At 48.3% G+C, this 19,956-nt stretch overlaps 1 protein-coding gene across 1 annotated transcript in view; it reads right to left on the reverse strand.

Annotated features, from left to right (window-relative positions):
• Positions 1-7,760: 7,760 nt before the first annotated feature.
• Positions 7,761-19,956, reverse strand: part of PKD1 (polycystin 1, transient receptor potential channel interacting) — a 104,552-nt gene continuing 92,356 nt past the window's right edge. The window contains exons 37-45 of the mRNA XM_077274462.1: positions 15,318-15,457; positions 15,122-15,243; positions 14,893-15,028; positions 14,672-14,797; positions 14,408-14,582; positions 14,011-14,298; positions 10,103-10,237; positions 9,593-9,907; positions 7,761-9,491 (exon numbers count right to left, since the gene is read on the reverse strand). Of these exons, the coding sequence (XP_077130577.1) occupies positions 8,853-9,491; positions 9,593-9,907; positions 10,103-10,237; positions 14,011-14,298; positions 14,408-14,582; positions 14,672-14,797; positions 14,893-15,028; positions 15,122-15,243; positions 15,318-15,457 (2,076 nt within the window). The 3' untranslated portion in view covers positions 7,761-8,852. The remainder of the gene's footprint in view (positions 9,492-9,592; positions 9,908-10,102; positions 10,238-14,010; positions 14,299-14,407; positions 14,583-14,671; positions 14,798-14,892; positions 15,029-15,121; positions 15,244-15,317; positions 15,458-19,956) is intronic.

Consider the following 19,956-nt stretch of genomic DNA (forward strand, 5'->3'; position numbering starts at 1 on the left):
TGTACACCTGAAGCCCAGGTCCTCTGTCCAGGGTCTCTCTTGGACCTGTAGTAGCCAGACAAGCTGTTGATGTAAAGTGGAATGGTGTAATACTTGGCATAGCCTGTGGAGGCGCTGCAGGGAAATCTATAGTGGGTGCCTGACACTAGACACTCGTGGCTACTAACTGAGCGCTATCAGGATTGTATTTTAATTCTGGGAGTAGAACGTTCTGTTCACTATTTATAAAGGGTTTGTCCACTACTAATAATCTTTTTAAATACAAGCCCATAGAGTTGCTAAAAAAAAACCCACCCCCCTAATTGCGTCCTATGGGTTAGTGGGTTTTTATTTTTACTCCCTTTTGCGTTTAGCATTGCAATGGACCCGACTTAGAAGAAACTTTATAAGTTTGTAAAATCCAAGGTCGGCTCAATGCGACTATATTTTTAACCAAGGAATCTACACTTGAGTCCCTATATGTAATGTACTTCTGGTCCAGCCATCCCTACAATTACATGAGTCCTATATGGAGGGGGGAAATATACTGTTAGTACAGAGGGGGCACAAACTTACCATAAAACGAAAACTAAATGAAAATTTAAAATAAAAAAATTCTGTTAATATACAAATGGTTTCAAATATATTAAATAAGCGCTTTTACATATGTCTATTTTTTTGCGTTATGATCGGCCGCTCTCTGTCTCTTTTTAAACACGTTATGATCCACTAAAAGAAAAATAAAGTGAAATGATGTACCGTGTCGTAAAAATAAATAAAAAAAATCTAGATAGTGGAATCCACTGCAACCAATGAGTCGATCGCATTTGCAGAGCATTATACGTAACGCTTTTTTCCCGTCTCCCATGACAGCACACCTGAGAGAGGGATCCGCCCAGTCAGGACAGGAAACCTACTGAAATAAAAGGGCGGTACCTCTCCCTCGCTTCAGTTGGGTTTCCTGTCCTGATGGGAACCCCTTGTGCTGAAGAACGGCGGTTCGATTTTATTAATAGAAGATCTTCTTACCCGCTCCTGTCCCGGCACTGGAAGCACAGGCAGGGCGCCTGTATGTCGGCCTTCAGGAAGCGGTAGCGCCGTTCGCAGATCCCATAGGGCTCTTGCGCACGTGCGGGCGTCGGTCCGGCACAGTCCGGACTCCTGGGGCCGGTCTCTGTCCACCACGCCGCTCTCTCCCCCTCAGCTGGGCCACTTCCGGGTGCGCGGCTGACGTTTCGCGCAAGGTACGCTGGGAGTGGGCGTGCCCGCGTGACGTCAGACCGGCGCGCCGGATCCAAGATGGCGGCGCCCATGCAAAGAACGCCGGTAACGCCACAGGCTACCCGGCGGTATCCAGGGGGAGGAAAAAGAGCGCAACTGTCACCGGAAGAGGTGGGAGCACGAGTACCCTTTATTAAGGGAGAAATAACGCTGGAACAACGCTCATTTCCATGCAGCTATCCAGACATGGAGGATCGTATGGAACTCCAGCAGCAGCAGCAGCCTTTGCAGCAGCAGCAGCAGCAGCGTGAGCCCCTTTCAAGTGATACGCCTGCTCACCAGCGTACCAAAAAAGATAGCCGCTCGAGTGCAAGGAGTGGCAAACGCCCTGGTCGGTCGTCTCAGGATTCTACCCCCAGGAGAATCGTCCAACGTGCTCCTAGTCCGCCTCAGATTCCGGCGCCGAGGAAGGCTAGCTCCAAGACCAGGAATAAGGAATGTGCCCTCTGTAGAGCTCCGTTGGCAGTCCAGTGGCAAAAAAGTCTTTGCATAGATTGTATTCAAAAAACCATCCAGGAAGAAACCCCTGACTTTGCCTCTAGTCTTAGGGCAATTATTAGAGCTGAAGTAGAAGGCTCTGTTAAAGCGGCCCTTAAGAAAAAGGGTAGTAGAGACCCAGAACCGGTTTCCGCGTCGGAGGTTTCTCATTCTGAAGAGGAATATCAGGAGGATCCGTTGTCTCCCTGCTCCTCCGCCTCTAAGTCCCCTGGCTCTTCCTCAGACAGTGATATTGGGGGGCGTCCATGCTTTCTCACCGAGAACATGGACAAACTGGTTAAAGCCGTTAGAACTTCTATGGGCCTAAAAGACGAGAAAACAACCAAATCCCTGGAGGACATTATGTTCGGAGGGTTGGAGGAAAAAAGAAAACGTACGTTTCCCGTTAACTCCAAAATAAAAGCCCTTATTGAAAAGGAATGGAAAAAGCCGGAAAAATCGGGTAATCTGCCCTCGGCTTCTAAAAGACGTTACCCCTTTGAGGAAAAAGATTCAGAGACTTGGGATAAAGTACCTAAGATAGATGGCGCAGTAGCAAAATCCTCTAAAAAACTATCCCTTCCTTTAGAGGACTCTGGGGTATTAAGGGACCCCTTAGATAAAAAAGGCGGACGGTTTCTTAAGACACACCTGGGAAGCAACCGCAGGCGCACTGAAACCGGCAATTGCAGGAACCTGTGTGTCTCGTTCCCTTATTGTCTGGTTACAGCAAATAGAGGAGCAGTTGACATCTAAAGCCCCAAGAGACGAAATTTTATCTAATGTGACTATGGCTAAAGGGGCAGCCGCCTTTATAGCAGATTCATCAGCAGATTCCGTAAGGCTGGCGGCCAGAGCTGCAGGTTTATCCAATGCAGCTAGGCGTGCTCTCTGGTTAAAGGGGTGCCCGGGAGACCTGCCCTCAAAAAATAGACTCTGTTCTATACCATGTGATGGCCATTTCCTCTTCGGTAAAAAGTTGGAGGACATTCTGGAAAAAGCCGGTGACAGGAAAAAAGGTTTTCCTCGCTTTCCAGTGGACTTTAGAAGGCCTTATTTTCGGAGGGGCAAATTTAGTAGGGGCCGCCCCCCGGGAGACAGAAGGGGCTGGGACTCCAGAGACAAAAGGGGATCTGGATATATGTTTAAAGGTCCCTCAACTTCAACTAAAAAGCCCTCCCAATGACGCCAGGCCAGTAGGGGGGAGGCTTTCATCCTTTTTCCCAGCATGGGTAAACATCTCCCCCTCTCATTGGGCTCTGATGGTGGTCAAAGACGGCCTAAAAATAGATTTTGTTTATCCACCGCGACGGACTTTTATTTCAACACCCCAAAGAAAAACCCCGGAAGAGCAGCTAGCCTTGGAAACAGAGGTACTAGAGCTGGTTTCAAAACGTGTTCTGGTAGAAGTCCCGCGGGAGGAACAGGGAAAAGGTTTTTATTCCCCTCTTTTTTTGATAAAAAAACCAGACGGGTCTTTAAGAACTATCGTCAATCTAAAAAACCTCAATCAATCGGTAAAAAACTGTTCCTTCAAAATGGAGTCTATAAATACAGCGATAAAACTCCTGTTCCCACAGTGCTTCATGGCAGCTATCGATTTAAAAGACGCCTATTATCACGTCCCAATTCATCAAGATTTTCAAAAATTCCTAAGGGTAGCGGTTTATGTCCAAGGTTGTCTCAGGCACTATCAGTACGCTGCCCTCCCGTTCGGCCTGTCAATAGCGCCAAGAATTTTTACCAAGCTGATGTCAGAGGTCATGTCCTTCCTCCGCTCACGGGACGTGGTAATTGTTCCATATCTGGACGACTTCCTGATAATAGGGAACTCAGCGGCGCACTGCCGGTCACAAATAGAAGAGGTTACGACGACACTAGAATTGCTGGGGTGGAAAATAAATCTTGCCAAATCAAGGTTGACGCCGGAGCCGGTTCAGTCCTTTTTAGGCCTGGTTCTGGACTCCGAGCGTCAGCTTTGTCTTCTACCAGAAAACAAGTTGGTCAAAATCCAAAATCTGGTGGAATCAGCAATTCAACACCCTGTAATGACTTTGAGAAAAGCAATGTCCTTGCTGGGCTCTCTGACGTCCTGTATACCCGCAGTAAGATGGGCTCAATTCCATCTAAGATTATTACAGTGGGAGGTCCTGTCGGCGCAAAAACTGTTAAAAGGGCGTTTAGAGGGCAAACTGTGTCTTTCATTGGGGGTAACGGATTCCCTAAAATGGTGGACCATAAGAAATCATTTAACATCTGGGGTCCAGTGGGTAACTCCGATAGAACAGGTCATCACCACAGACGCAAGCGGTACAGGATGGGGAGCTCATTTAGGGACTCTTTCAGTTCAGGGATCTTGGTCCCATCTAGAGTCTCAACAGGCGTCAAATTTAAGGGAATTAGGGGCCGTAGAAAGAGCTGTGAAACACTTCCTTCCCATCATTCAGGGCCACCATACCAGGGTCATGTCGGACAATCGCGCAGTGGTGGCATATATCAACCACCAAGGGGGGACGAGATCCCCTTCCCTAATGAAGTCAGCGTCTGTCCTCCTACAAATAGCAGAGCACCACCTGCTATCCCTCTCTGCTCTTCACATAAGGGGAATCGAGAATTCGAGAGCAGACTACCTAAGTCGCAAGACACTGAGGCAGGGGGAGTGGTCTTTAAATCCCCGGGTCTTTCAAGAGATAGTGCAGGCCTGGGGCTTACCTGTGATAGATTTGTTTGCCACCCTAATCAACAGGAAGGTAGACAGGTTCTGTTCACTAGACCCGAGGGAGAATCCCTTCGCAGTAGATGCCCTGCAGATTCAATGGGATTTCAGTCTCGCGTATGTGTTTCCACCAATAGCAATGATACCAGCAGTAGTGAGGAAAATCAGGATGGAGCAAGCGAGAGTAATATTGATTGCTCCATTTTGGCCGAAAAGACCTTGGTTCTCCCTCCTGAGACAAATGTCTATAACCGATCCGTGGATCCTACCAGAGATTCCGGACCTTCTAACCCAGGGCCCAATATGCCACTCTCAGGTGAAGGGCTTCCATCTTGCAGCCTGGAATTTGAGAGGGCATTACTGAGTAGGCGGGGGTTTTCGCCAGGGTTAGTTTCCACCTTATTAAAAAGTAGAAAACCAGTAACATCTAGAATTTACGGTAGAACGTGGAAAAAGTTTCTGGATTTTTCGGGGCAACCTTTGGGGGACAAGGCTCCTGTGGGTACCATCTTAGAATTTTTACAAGCGGGTTTACAACTGGGGTTGGCAACCAATACACTCAAGGTCCAGGTGTCGGCATTAGGTGCCTTATACAATTGCAATCTTGCCTCCAATAGATGGGTGTCCCGCTTTATTAAATCCTGTAGTAGGTCTAGACCGATAAAAATTCAGAGACTTCCCCCGTGGGATTTAAATCTGGTATTAAATGCTCTAACCAATAGTCCATTTGAACCCCTGCAGGAATCATCATTAAAGATACTCACTCTTAAAACGGTACTCCTGGTTGCGTTAACATCAGCCCGTAGGGTGAGTGATTTACAGGCCCTGTCCGTCTCCCCTCCTTACACGCAAATTTTTGATGACAGGGTAGTACTCAGACCAGATCCGGCATACCTTCCAAAGGTCGTACTTAAATTTCATAGAAGTCAAGAGATTGTGTTGCCCTCCTTTTGTAATAATCCTAGGAACCCAGGGGAGGCAAAATTTCATACACTGGATGTGAGGAGGGCTATTGTGCAGTACATATCCTTGACAAATCAGTGGAGAAAAGATCAATCCCTTTTCATAGCCTTCCAGGGTAGTAGGAAAGGATATGGGGTATCCAAGTGTACTATTGCCAGGTGGATTAGGGAGGCTATTTCCTTATCCTATGCTTCCTGTGGCGCCCCGATCCCTGATGGCATCAAGGCTCACTCCACCAGGGCCGTGTCTACTTCCTGGGCTGAAAAAGCAGAGGTATCGATAGATCAAATTTGTAAAGCCGCTACCTGGTCCTCTCCGTCTACCTTCTTTAGACACTACCGGCTAGATCTATCCTCCTCGTCTGACCTTACCTTTGGTAGAAGGGTGCTGCAAGCGGTGGTCCCTCCCTAAGGTGTTCTTTCTCCAAAAATCTCTCAGGTGTGCTGTCATGGGAGACGGGAAAACACCAAGGTTACTTACCGGTAGCCGGTTTTTCCGGAGCCCATGACAGCACCTGTATATTCCCTCCCTTCTTTTTCACCCTTTGGTGCGCACTTTTTAGCTGGGTGTATTTTGTTATATTTATAATGTGGTGATGGATTACCATGTACTAACCAAAAGGGCCTCTCATGCTCTGGAAAACCAACTGAAGCGAGGGAGAGGTACCGCCCTTTTATTTCAGTAGGTTTCCTGTCCTGACTGGGCGGATCCCTCTCTCAGGTGTGCTGTCATGGGCTCCGGAAAAACCGGCTACCGGTAAGTAACCTTGGTGTTTTTTTTCTCTTTTTTTTTTCCTTTCTATACAGTAATACTGATTTGATAGGTTGCAGAAAATAAACAAATCTCTCTCTATATATGGGGGAAAAAAATGAAAATAGTAAAAAAATAATTTAAGTGGAATATTCTGTTCCCTTCAATACTTGTGAATGTGTCGGAGGATGGGTTGTGTTGACCAGTTTAATCAAAAGTGTTGAAGAGACATGATGCGTGTGCCGCCCCGCCACGCTATAATCTCCACACTGTGCCTTTAAGCCAATATGCAATATTCTACTCATATAAAAGACATATAAATATATACAAGAGCACAACATCCATAACTTAAATACCTCTAGTGATAATAGTGCTCGGTCCCCTCTATCTACAGAATTGCTTCATTTGGTTACAGCGCTATGAAAATATAGCAAATATTACAAAAATATACATATTCCAACCCGCCACTGAGCGTCGCAGGTTATGAGGACTAAAATGTGAGCGGTGTACAGACCGGACCCATCTCTGGACGCAGGGGGACGAGGAAGTGCATGTAAAGTACTCTTAACATCCAGAGGTGGGGATGGATAAAACGTCCAAAGCAAACCTTCACTTAAACTATAACTTTTCCATTATTTCTTCTACTCCAGTCACATCCAGAGCTGCATTTAGAGAATGCTGGTTTGAAGCTGCAGTACATCCCTCCTTTTGGTTGCTGTTACATAACAGTATGCAAGTGTGTTATTTTTTTGTTTAGATCACTCACATTTTCTGCAGTCTAATTTGTCACCCTGGTGCGTAATAATCCCAAACCACAATCTGAACTTTGAGTGCAGCTTTAGTTGTGACTAGAGTATAAAATTATTTTCTTTAGGTCTCCTACCCCCCCAATTGCTATTACTGTTCCACTATTCTTTTGTACATTTTCTGCAAGTTTTAGCATAATTGCTAACAGTTTTGATTGTGGTGTAATGTATTTTTTGTTTGTTTGTTTTATATTGTGGGGGTGAGAGGCTATAAGTTGGAAAGTATGGTTTAACCATATAAGTGCTACTATTTATGCATAGTTTCTAGATCGATGTGTCGTACAGAAATAATGGAGGTGACTGAAGTTGTGTGCAATCACCTGGAGACACACACTCTTCTCTGGATTCAGGTTTTCTTTTGTTTTTTGTTTTTTTTGCTCGACATTTTCCCTTTTCGGCTAATTATGTAATGGTCTCCCGAACTGTTATTGACTGAACCCTTTATAAGATAGAGATGTGGTTTTGGTGGTGGAAAATTGGTCCTCCTAAAAATTCTGTACCTTTTCATCTTTTAGTTTCTGGCCTGGTTAGATAATAAAAATTATATATATTAAAAAAAAAATGTTAAAGTGCGCGGCGCTCCATGCAAACTGCTGAAAAGTACAAACATGGATATGAGAAATACATTCAGTAATGAAGACGTGTAGACCAATCAAGCAGGGTTTATAGCGGCGTGGTGCTTGGATCTTCTGCTTCCAGAAACCACAAAAGGACTCCTTCATAAGAGAAATTAATCATGGTGTCATAAGAAGGGAACTCCTTTTCCAGGTTGACCACACATGCGAATGTTAGCATTTCGATGAAAGGATGTAGTCTTTTTTTTTTCCTTTGGATCCCACAGCCCCAATTTGGTGAGGTGCTCCTGCAAGTCAACTTGATTTAACATCAATTCCACCCCACCATGGAAGAGATCTCTGCTTTTCAAGACACAAAATACAAATACTTCCGGAAAAGGCAAATTGTTAAGAAACTCTCCATGTGCGGAATGCCTTAGAGAGGGAGGGAGAGTTTCAACCACCTTCTTCTGCAGGTCGTGTCCTGTAAACGTAACTGTGGGGTATAAGACCAGCGGTAGTCTGAGATCAGAATCTAAGACATCTGAAAGAAGAGTTAACTTCTCTGTAAGTGCATAGTGAGAGCTCATCTTACGTCACATCCCAAGACGATGTCCCAGCCGAGTAGAATTTTGTTCCCTTTATTTCCCGGTAACCTACTCGGGATATTATTTTTCTACAGTGCTAAAGGGAATTAAGACGCTCTTGCAGCACCCTGAATAAAACCTTGAAACCAGCGATAACTTAGGACTGACCAGCAAGTCCTTTTGAAACGCTATGGTCCCTTTTTAAAAGCACCATTGATAATTTCGCAAGAAGCATCTACAGAAGATGGCTAGATACCAAATGCTTCTCTTGAAGACAATAAGCAGCTCCTCGTAGCTCAGTGTTTCCCAACTATGAGTCATAGTGATCGTCAACAGGTCAGGTTGTGGGACAGCCAGCTGCCGACAAGCAAAAATTATGAACCACCAGGGTTCACTAAAAACTATCATCTAGAGCCACCAGGGCTCCATGAACTCATTGTAAGCCACCAGGGCTTACAAAGAAAAGCTTTCAAGCCACCAGGGCCTGTAGACTGAAAATTCCCAAAGCCTCCAGAGCCTAAGGAGTTAGAACAAAGAAAGGGACCTGTGCTTGTTGACGTATCTTGAGAAACGCTGTAAAAGCGGGAATCATATGTAGCTTGTTCATAGGGCCAACATGAGGAGCCATTGAGAGCCCACAATGGGTCTCGACGATACAACAACCTGAATTGTATCTAGAAGGTACCAAGAAGCTCCTGAAGCTTCTACCAATGTAGACAATAATATGCCACCATATCTGCTAACTGACACTCGGGTGGACTCGGTTGTGGGCCCGCACTGACTTCCGCCTTTTGCTCTGTGTTAACTGCATGGGGATGAGCGCTGGTTCTTCCGCCACGACCTTGTCCACGGTAATTATTTTGCTTGCTGAAGTGCTTTCTGATAATACCTGAGAAACGGTGGAAGATGGTGAAGTAGGCAGAGAATTCTTCTTCGAGCGGTGGTAGCCTTCGGATTTAGAACTTCTACTTAACGCAAACTTCTTGTGGAGGCCTTGTGTTCCTTGGGAATTACTTAGTGACCTCTGAGTTGGAGCACTATCACATTGTCGCTTTCTTTTCTTGGCTATTCTCATTTGCACATCTTCAAGACTTCGCTCTATTTGATACACTTCTTCCGTGGCGTGGTTGACCAGATCAAACTGTGACAGAAGAGTTTCAAGTACGGGGAGCAATCTTTGGATGTTAGCATCGACTTCTGCTCTTTCTCTGGTGCTTACGGCGTTGAATGAATCCAGCTGGCTAGAGATGGTAGAAAAGGACGAGGACGAAGAGGTGTCGGAAGCCGCACTAGGGGTGGAACCTCGAAGAGACTTTGAATCGCTGGAGGAGCGTGAAGGAAGCGGCTCCATTCCTTCAAAGCGTACCTTGTGACGGAACTGAAATGCAAAAATGTTAAGATTTTTCTCAGTTCAGCAAATTAGTCAACAAAGAGCAGGTTAATATTGATATTTCGGGCAAGCTCGTGCATTTCATTCACCTCTTTCACTTTGCTGACACCCATCCAGATCCGAAGCCTCCTGAGAAAGAGCTCCACCATCTCATAGTCCTGCAGCTCAAACGCTGGTCGGAACAAATCCAGCCGCACTTGTCGGTAACTGTTGATCAACATGGCCGCAAAGAATCGCATCAAGATCCACACTTCCAGCACCAGATAGCTTGCGAAGTAGAGATGGTGAATGTAGGAAGTGTACGGGAAAGGGGCCTTTAGAGCGACAGTGCCGCGAGCCACAGCAAACAGAGAGAGGATGCTCGCCCCAAAGCTGTGAAATCTTTCCCAGGATGATGAGAAAAGCTGAAGAAAAGAGATGCAAAAATAATTACTAGCAATAGAATATAAATTTACATTTCCTACGTGATGTCCCAATAGATCGAAACGCGTCAATATTAAACAAGCAGACTGAGGAGACCCTCGCCGATAAAAAAAACCTTGAGCAAGCAAGCACACCTCCGCTCCAGTACCTCTATGGGACTATCAGACTGAACTTACCAAAAAGCCAAGCTGAGCGTACACCAGCACCAGACCTAGTGTCGCCCCAGCAGCTGCACAAAGCTCCTTCATAGACAAACTCAACGTTTTCCCAAAGACAGACCACTCTCTGATGAATCGTAGCTGCTGGGCGACCTTGATAAAAAAAAAGACAATTAGCAAAACTATAAAAATTTGCTCTAAATGTCATGTTGGTACTTGGAGACCATCAATAAACTAGAGAATCAACTGAACTCACACAAAGAACTTGAAATAAATGCTGGTTTTTATTTATACACAATATTTCACCATAGTGCTGGGTAGGGGGACAAAAAGCGACAGTTAGTTCTTGACGTTTCTACCCGTCCCGGGTCTTTCAAACCTGCTCCTCAGCACTCGGCCCCCCCCGCTCTGTAACGTTACGGGGTCTCCACTTCGTGGCTGAGTTGCTGCGGATCCTTCTTCTCAATAATATCACTCATAGGTGATGGGGGAAGATTTAGGAGGAAGAAATGTCATGGACGGACTTGTTACCCCGGTGGCTCCTATTACAGGACTGTGCTGGTATCTGAGCTCTGCACCACCGGCCGATCTGTCAGATTTTAGTAAAAGCCTACGGCATGGCAGGGGGCCGGAGGTTATATACTGGGAAGGTGAGGGGGCCGGAGGTTATACACTGGGGAGGTGAGGGGGCATGAGGTTATACACTGAGGAGGTGAGGTGGCAGCAGGTTATACACTGGGGAGGTGAGGGGGCCGGAGGTTATACACTGAGGAGGTGAGGGGGCCAGAGGTTATACACTGAGGAGGTGAGGGGGCCAGAGGTTATACACTGAGGAAGTGAGGTGGCAGGAGGTTATACACTGGGGAGGTGAGGTGGCAGGAGGTTATACACTGAGGAGGTGAGGGGGCCGGAGGTTATACACTGGGGAGGTGAGGTGGCAGGAGGTTATACACTGGGGAGGTGAGGTGGCAGGAGGTTATACACTGGGGAGGTGAGGTGGCAGGAGGTTATACACTGAGGAGGTGAGGGGGCATGAGGTTATACACTGGGGAGGTGAGGTGGCAGGAGGTTATACACTGGGGAGGTGAGGGGGCATGAGGTTATACACTGGGGAGGTGAGGGGGCCGGAGGTTATACACTGAGGAGGTGAGGGGGCCGGAGGTTATACACTGGGGAGGTGAGGTGGCAGGAGGTTATACACTGGGGAGGTGAGGGGCATGAGGTTATACAATGGGGAGGTGAGGTGGCAGGAGGTTATACACTGAGGAGGTGAGGGGGCCGGAGGTTATACACTGAGGAGGTGAGGTGGCAGGAGGTTATACACTGGGGAGGTGAGGGGGCATGAGGTTATACACTGGGGAGGTGAGGGGGCCGGAGGTTATACACTGAGGAGGTGAGGTGGCAGAAGGTTATACACTGAGGAGGTGAGGGGGCCGGAGGTTATACACTGAGGAGGTGAGGTGGCAGGAGGTTATACACTGGGGAGGTGAGGGGGCAGGAGGTTATACACTGGGGAGGTAAGGGGGCCGGAGGTTATACACTGAGGAGGTGACGTGGCAGGAAGTTATACACTGAGGAGGTGAGGTGGCAGGAGGTTATACACTGGGGAGGTGAGGGGGCCGGAGGTTATACACTGAGGAGGTGAGATGGCAGGAGGTTATACACTGAGGAGGTGACGTGGCAGGAAGTTATACACTGGGGAGGTGAGGGGGCTGGAGGTTATACACTGGGGAGGTGAGGGGGCCGGAGGTTGTACACTGGGGAGGTGAGGGGGCCGGAGGTTATACACTGAGGAGGTGAGGGGGCAGGAGGTTATACACTGGGGAGGTAAGGGGGCCGGAGGTTATACACTGGGGAGGTGAGGTGGCAGGAGGTTATACACTGAGGAGGTGACGTGGCAGGAAGTTATACACTGGGGAGGTGAGGGGGCTGGAGGTTATACACTGGGGAGGTGAGGGGGCCGGAGGTTATACACTGAGTAGGTGAGGGGGCCGGAGGTTATACATTGAGTAGGTGAGGGGGCAGGAGGTTATACACTGAGGAAGTAAGGGGGCCAGAGGTTATACACTGAGGAGGTGAGATGGCAGGAGGTTATACACTGGGGAGGTGAGGGGGCCGGATGATATACACTGAGGAGGTGAGGGGGCCGGAGGCTATACACTGAGGTGAGGTGGCAGGAGGTTATACACTGAGGAGGTGAGGGGGCCGGAGGTTATACATTGAGTAGGTGAGGGGGCAAGAGGTTATACACTGTGGAAGTAAGGGGGCCAGAGGTTATACACTGAGGAGGTGAGATGGCAGGAGATTATACACTGGGGAGGTGAGGGGGCCGGAGGTTATACACTGAGTAGGTGAGGGGGCAGGAGGTTATACACTGGGGAAGTAAGGGGGCCGGAGGTTATACACTGAGGAGGTGAGATGGCAGGAGGTTATACACTGGGAAGGTGAGGGGGCCAGAGGTTATACAGTGAGGAGGTGAGGGGGCCGGAGGTTGTACACTGAGGAGGTGAGGTGGCAGGAGGTTATACACTAAGGAGGTGAGGTGGCAGGAGGTTATACACTGAGGAGGTGAGGTGGCAGGAGTTTATACACTGAGGATGTGAGGTGGCAGGAGGTTATACACTGGGGAGGTGAGGGGGCCGGAGGTTATACACTGAGGAGGTGAGGTGGCAGGAGGTTATACACTGAGGAGGTGAGGTGGCAGGAGGTTATACACTGAGGAGGTGAGGTGGCAGGAGGTTATACACTGAGGAGGTGAGGTGGCAGGAGGTTATACACTGGGGAGTTGAGGGGGCTGGAGGTTATACACTGAGGAGGTAAGGTGTCAGGAGGTTATACACTGGGGACGTGAGGGGGCCGGAGGTTATACACTGAGGAGGTGAGGTGGCAGGAGGTTATACACTGAGGAGGTGAGGTGGCAGGAGGTTATAGACTGGGGAGGTGAGGGGGCCGGAGGTTATACACTGAGGAGGTGAGGTGGCAGGAGGTTATTCACTGAGGAGGTGAGGTGGCAGGAGGTTATGCACTGGGGAGGTGAGGTGGCAGGAGGTTATACACTGAGGAGGTGAGGAGGCAGGAGGTTATAGACTGGGGAGGTGAGGGGGCCGGAGGTTATACACTGAGGAGGTGAGGTGGCAGGAGGTTATACACTGGGGGGGTGAGGTGGCAGGAGGTTATGCACTGGGGAGGTGAGGGGGCCGGAGGTTATACACTGAGGAGGTGAGGTGGCAGGAAATTATACACTGGGGAGGTGAGGGGGCCGGAGGTTATACACTGAGGAGGTGAGGTGGCAGGAGGTTATACACTGGGGAGGTGAGGGGGCCGGAGGTTATACACTGAGGAGGTGAGGTGGCAGGAGGTTATACACTGAGGAGGTGAGGTGGCAGGAGGTTATAGACTGGGGAGGTGAGGGGGCCGGAGGTTATACACTGAGGAGGTGAGGTGGCAGGAGGTTATACACTGAGGAGGTGAGGTGGCAGGAGGTTATACACTGAGGAGGTGAGGTGGCAGGAGGTTATGCACTGGGGAGGTGAGGGGGCCGGAGGTTATACACTGAGGAGGTGAGGTGGCAGGAAGTTATACACTGGGGAGGTGAGGGGGCCGGATGATATACACTGAGGAGGCCGGAGGTTATACACAGGGGAGGTGAGGGGGCCGGATGTTATACACTGGGGCAATGGCGCTGAATGAGAAACTGGAGTTCAATGATATAAGACCTAGAGACCAACACTTGTCTGCATACTGTGTATGTTAAAAAGCGGAGATACAGGGGCACAGAATAATGAGCCAGTTCACCCATGTGCACTCAAAGTACTAATCAAATACAGCTCTGTCAGGAGCAGGGACCTCGTTTGTTTCTGTAACACCAATCCGGTAACAAGGATGGTAAAAATTCTACTAAAACCATAAATAATACAAGTTCTTACCTTCACTGTCAGGAGGAAGAGCAGGGAGGCGGAGAGGCTGTTGAATGTGTTACCCAAGAACGCCACATGGTGCAGGTTGATAAATGAGGCTTTGTCCTTCCGGTATCTGTCCCACTGCTGGTCGGCCAGGCTGCCACCACTCAGATATACAACCACCGTGCTCACTGTCAAGACCGTCAGTAACCACTGGACATAATTCCAGAAATGGGTAAAATAAAGCCGCCCTTCCTTCCTGATAAATAGACACTCGGCGAGGACGAAGTAGACGACAAACATCATGAGGAAGACCTGCGAAGAGAGAGCACAAAGTTACATCCAAGATTTTACTGGTCGATGATGGTCATGCAGCTTTGGATGTGACTTGTGTAGAAGGCAGGATGCACAGAGTGCCGCTTACCATCATGATAAGAAGTAGGTGAGTCCCGCTGCTCAGCGGCAGTAATGGAAACGCTCTGATCTCAGCTGATGGGAGCGATCTACCAGCCAAAGGAAATTCCAGCAGAAGCATCACAGACGAGTAGAGATTCACCCCCGGGCTGTAAAGAGAGAACTCCACAAACAGCGCCCTCGTCCTGCAAGGAGAGACAACACAGGCGAGGGCATCAGGTCACAATTTACAATGGGCAGAGGAATACACGGCCTGACGACATACACCACTTACAGGTTGTCAATCCAGTGATTTTGCTGGAGGTTATCAAAGATGGCGACGTTCTCCTCTAAGCTGCCACCCAGAAGTTGGATGTAACCAGAACTGTCATAGAAGGAGAGGAAACCCCAATACCAGGCCCTGGAGACCAGAAGAACAGACGTAGAGTGAAACCATAGGCTAAAAGAAGGCGGCGGTCACTAACAAGGCTGCTGGCGCTATATGGCGGCACTTACCCGGTATCGTCTGGTGGAGAATACGACCAATCGGGGGAGGACGCGTCAGATGTATTACGCCAACCGACATCATAACTGGAGTCATCAAACTCTTCTGAGCAGGTCTCACGTCCGGACGATGAGTGGACATCACATGCTGCGGGGGAAGATAGGAGTTATGGTCTGAGAACAATCCAAGACCTGGCCATAGGCATAAAGGAAAACTAATCACACAATCACGGGATCGCACCTTTCCTCAGCCGGATCTGGCGAAAGCGAGCCGACCCCAACAAGCTGCGGCAGCTCCCCCGCTGACTGTGGTTAAGGAACGGCAGCAGAACGTCAGACGCCCAGACCCAGAACTCGTCCGACCTGTGGAGGACACGACAGGCTCAGATACCCTCCTGCACGCCCAAAACGTAAGGTGAAATCCTGCCGAGGATTACCTCCGAATCTGCATGAATCTGTGGCTCCCCATCTCCTGCCGGACCGAGCGCTGCAGCAGGTACGCCCTGTGGTTCACGGAGGCATCGCCATAGTTGGTCAGGAGGACAACCAGTAAGAAAAGCGTGTAAACCATCAGGTTCTGCAGAGATATATAAAGAACCAATTAAAGGGATTTTCTAGTACGGACCTAATACTTTTCACAGCTGAGGGTTTGCTACAATTAAATCCGGAGGCTGCGTTTTTTTATTTTTTCCTCCCCTTCTACCAAGCGTCATAACTTTATTTCTTTTTACGGTACAGGATTTTGAGAACACCATTCATTTTTCCAAATAATGTATAGAAAAACAGAAAAAAAAAAAGTGCGGTGAAATAGCGAAAAAAATATTATTTCGCAATAGTTTTTTTCTTCGTTAATTGTGTGGTAAAAGGGCTTTTTTATTTTTTCTGCCGAGCTGTAGCTTTTATTGGTGCCACTTTGGGGTACATACAATTATTGCATTTTTTGGGCGAGTGATGCAAAGTAAAAAACGACTGCATTTTTGTTTTTGATTTTTTTTTTTATATAAAAAAACTTTATATTTTAATAGATTAGCCTTTTACAGACACGTTCACACTGGATATGTTGTTTTTTCCATTATTTCTTTAAATTTAATTTAATTTGTTTTACATTTGGAAGAGGAGGACCATAAATTATTATTTTTCTAATATTTAAAAAAATATATATATTTTTTTACTTTACACATTATTTTTTTAGACTCTGTAGTCAGTTGATCGGTTGCAATATATACTGCAATAACACGGTATTGTAGTATATAGTACGGCCTCCTATGAAGCCATCGGCGGGCCACGATCACGTCATGGGGAGCGTATGTGAACCCCAATCGACACAACACTGGAATGGGGACTCTAAGATGAGCTGACAGTGGCATTAAGGAGTTAAAACAGAGATCGGAGATAGCTCTGATTGCTGCTGCACGAGAAAGACGTTGGCTGTAAAACACAGTCGGTACCTGCTCTGAGCCGGCACCACAAACCACCAGTCTGGCCAGATTACAAATTCATACATACAGTACAGACCAAAAGTTTGGACACCTTCTCATTTAAAGATTTTTCTGTATTTTCATGACTATGAAAATTGTACATTCACACTGAAGGCATCAAAACTATGAATTAACACATGTGGAATTATATACTTAACAAAAAAGTGTGAAACAACTGAAATTATGTCTTATATTCTAGGTTCTTCAAAGTAGCCACCTTTTGCTTTGATGACTGATTTGCACACTCTTGGCATTCTCTTGATGAGCTTCAAGAGGTAGTCACCGGGAATGGTTTTCACTTCACAGGTGTGCCCTGTCAGGTTTAATAAGTGGGATTTCTTGCCTTATAAATAAATAAATCCACACTGGATGAAACATGTACTGGATTTGCAGGATTGATCAGTGGCTGTATGGCACGTTACGTGGGAGAAGTGCTCAGGCCGCAATGCAGTCAATGATATGCGCTCATATTGCTGTATTGATCCGGTGGTATCCAGAGGTAGGTGGCAGTACAAGCCGATGTTGGTGGTTAAGTGGGAGAGCTGGCAAAACTGCATGTTTGATCCAGTGTGGACATACCTATCAAACATATCTTTTCCCAAAGGGGATGTACAAGTACGACTTGTTGAAGTACCAATATAACGCGACATTGTGATCAAGGCCACAGTGCAGCCGAAACGTCAAATTGCCTGTCGCTTATCACCTATAAATAAAAATATTCACTTGAAGCAAATCTCCTGTTATGAGTGCAGTGATTATAGACTTTACTTATCTATGGGATTATTGATTCCGTTCACTGGCACCTTACATCCAAACTCTAGTCGTGTACTAGCCATTTGTTCTTTCTAGAATTTGTATTATGGCAAGAAAAAAGGAGATTTTTGTGTACTCACCATAAAATCTCTTTCTCTTAGCCTCTAATTGGGGGACACAGGACCATGGACCATGGGTGTTATGCTGCTGTCCACTAGGAGGCGACACTATGCATAATCTGAAAAAGATTAACTGTGGCTCCTCCTGTGCAGTATACACCCCTGGACGGCATCAGCCTTCTCCAGTTTTGTGCAAAAGCAGTAGGAGGAACGTAACATGAATAACATAATTATGCCTGTAAGAAGGCAACTATGTAACATGAATAACATAATTATGCCTGTAAGAAGGCAACTATGTACGAGCTCAAGAAAACAATATGAGAACTCAACAGTTACAACGGCCCGGAAAGGGCAACAGGGTGGGAGCTGTGTCCCCCAATTAGAGGCTAAGAGAAAGAGATTTTACGGTGAGTACACAAAAATCTCCTTTACTCTGTCGCCTCATTGGGGGACACAGGACCATGGGACGTCCTAAAGCAGTCCCTGGGTGGGAAGCAATGGACGAATATTGTGCAGACAGGCCCCTATACTTAGGGCACCGCCGCCTGCAGGACACATCTACCCAGGCTCGCGTCCGCTGAGGACTGGGTATGAACCCTGTAGTGTTTAGTAAACGTGTGTAAGCTAGTCCAAGTGGCCGCCTTACACACTTGTTGTGCCGAAGCCTGGTGCCGAATGGCCCAGGAGGCCCCTACCGCCCGTGTAGAGTGTGCCGTAATACCGGCTGGAAGAGGAGAATTCTTAAGGCGGTAGGTCTATTGTATGGTGGATTTGATCCAACTGGCAAGGGTAGCTTTGGAAGCTGGCAGACCCTTGTGGCCGCCTTCCGGAAGGAGGAAAAGAGAATCAGACCTCCGGAAGGACGCAGTCCTAGACACGTATATACGCAATGCCCTGCCAAGGTCAAGCGTATGCAGAGCCTTCTCCACTATATGAACCGGAACCGGACAAAGGGATGGTAGTGAAATTTCCAAATTGAGGTGGAAGTCGGACACAACCTTCGGAAGGAAGGATGGGACCGTACGAAGAACTACCTTGTCCTGGTGAAAAGCCAGAAAGGGCCGTCAGCAGGAGAGTGCTGTCAGTTCAGACACCCTGCGTAGCGAGGTGATTGCCACCAGGAAAACCACCTTCTGGGAAAGAAGGCGGAGCGGGACCTCCTTAAGGGGTTCGAAGGGTGGTTCCTGCAATGCTGTCAGGACCAGGTTGAGGTCCCAAGTTTCTAGTGGTCGTCTGTAGGGGGAACCAATCGGGAAACCCCCTGAAGGAAAGTCCTTACTTGCGGCTTGGTAGCAATGCGCCTTTGAAAAAGCACTGAGAGGGCTGACACCTGGCTCTTAAGCGAGCCCAATGACAGCCTGGTCTCCAGACCCGATTGGAGAAAACCAAGTACTTTGGGTAGGGAATAAGGGAGTGGAATCTGGCCACGAGATTCGCACCAGGTAAAGAAAGCTTTCCAGGTACGGTAATAAATCTTGGCAGAGGCTGGTTTCCGTGCTCTGATCATGGTTCCAATGACTTCCGTCGAGAGCCCTGCCTGGGATAGAACCCAGGTCTCAAGGGCCATGCCGTCAAATTGAGAGCCCCTGAGTTCTGGTGGTAGAACGGGCCTTGTGATAGAAGATCGTGGCGGTCGGGGAGACGCCAGGGGGCGTCTGCTGTGAGTTGTACGATGTCGGCGTACCATGTGCGTCTGGGCCAGTCCGGTACAATTAGGATGGTTGGAACTCCCTCTTGTTTGATCTTCCTCACCACTCTGGATATCAGGGGGAGAGGTGGAAAAATATACAGAAGCTGGAACTGGGTCCAGTCCTGAACCAGAGCGTCTGCTCCGAGCGACCGCGGATCGTGTGTTCTGGCCATGAAGTTGGAGACCTTGGCATTGAAGTGGGATGCCATTAGGTCCACATCCGGGGTCCCCCAGCGGAGACAGATCTGTTGAAAAATTTCGGGATGGAGAGACCACTCTCCCGAGTCTATTCCTTGTCGGCTGAGCAAGTCTGCTTCCCAGTTGTCCACACCCGGAATGTGGACCGCCGAAAGAACCGACCCTGTGTCCTCCGCCCAGGGGAGGATGTGTGACACTTCTCGCATCGCCTGGGTACTGCGGGTCCCCCCTTGGTGATGCACATCAGCCGTGGCATTGTCCGACTGTATTCTGATGTGAGAGGCTGCCAGTAAGTGATGGAAGGCCCCCATTGCCAGAAGGATGGCACGAATTTCCAGGGTGTTGATGGGCATGGTCGCTTCCACTGGGGACCACTTGCCCTGTACCCTGTGGTGTAGGTGCACCGCATCCCAACCCGTCAGGCTCGCGTCGGTGGTCAGAACCTTCCATTGACCTGTGAGAAAGGATTTCCCCTTTGCTAGCGAGGTTGGCTTGAGCCACCAGTGCAGGGACCTCCTGGTTGACGACGTTAGCTGGAACTCCCTGTCGAGAGAAAAGGGATTCCTGTCCCAGGACTTGAGAATGGCTAGTTGGCTAGTTGGAGAGGTCTCATGTGAAACTGGGCAAATGGGACAGCTTCTATTGCTGCTGCCATCTTGCCGAGGACTCTCATGGCAAACCGGAGAGATCGAGGGGGTTTGCGGAGGAGGGTGCGAACTGCTAGTCGGAGAGCCAGTGCCTTGTCCTTGGGAAGGAGCACTAGACCCCTGGAGGTGTTGAATAACATTCCCAGGAAGGTCAGGGACTGACTCGGGGTTGGTGATGACTTTTGTAGGTT

Source organism: Ranitomeya variabilis, chromosome 7, assembly GCF_051348905.1.
Source record: "Ranitomeya variabilis isolate aRanVar5 chromosome 7, aRanVar5.hap1, whole genome shotgun sequence".
NCBI lineage: Eukaryota > Metazoa > Chordata > Amphibia > Anura > Dendrobatidae > Ranitomeya > Ranitomeya variabilis.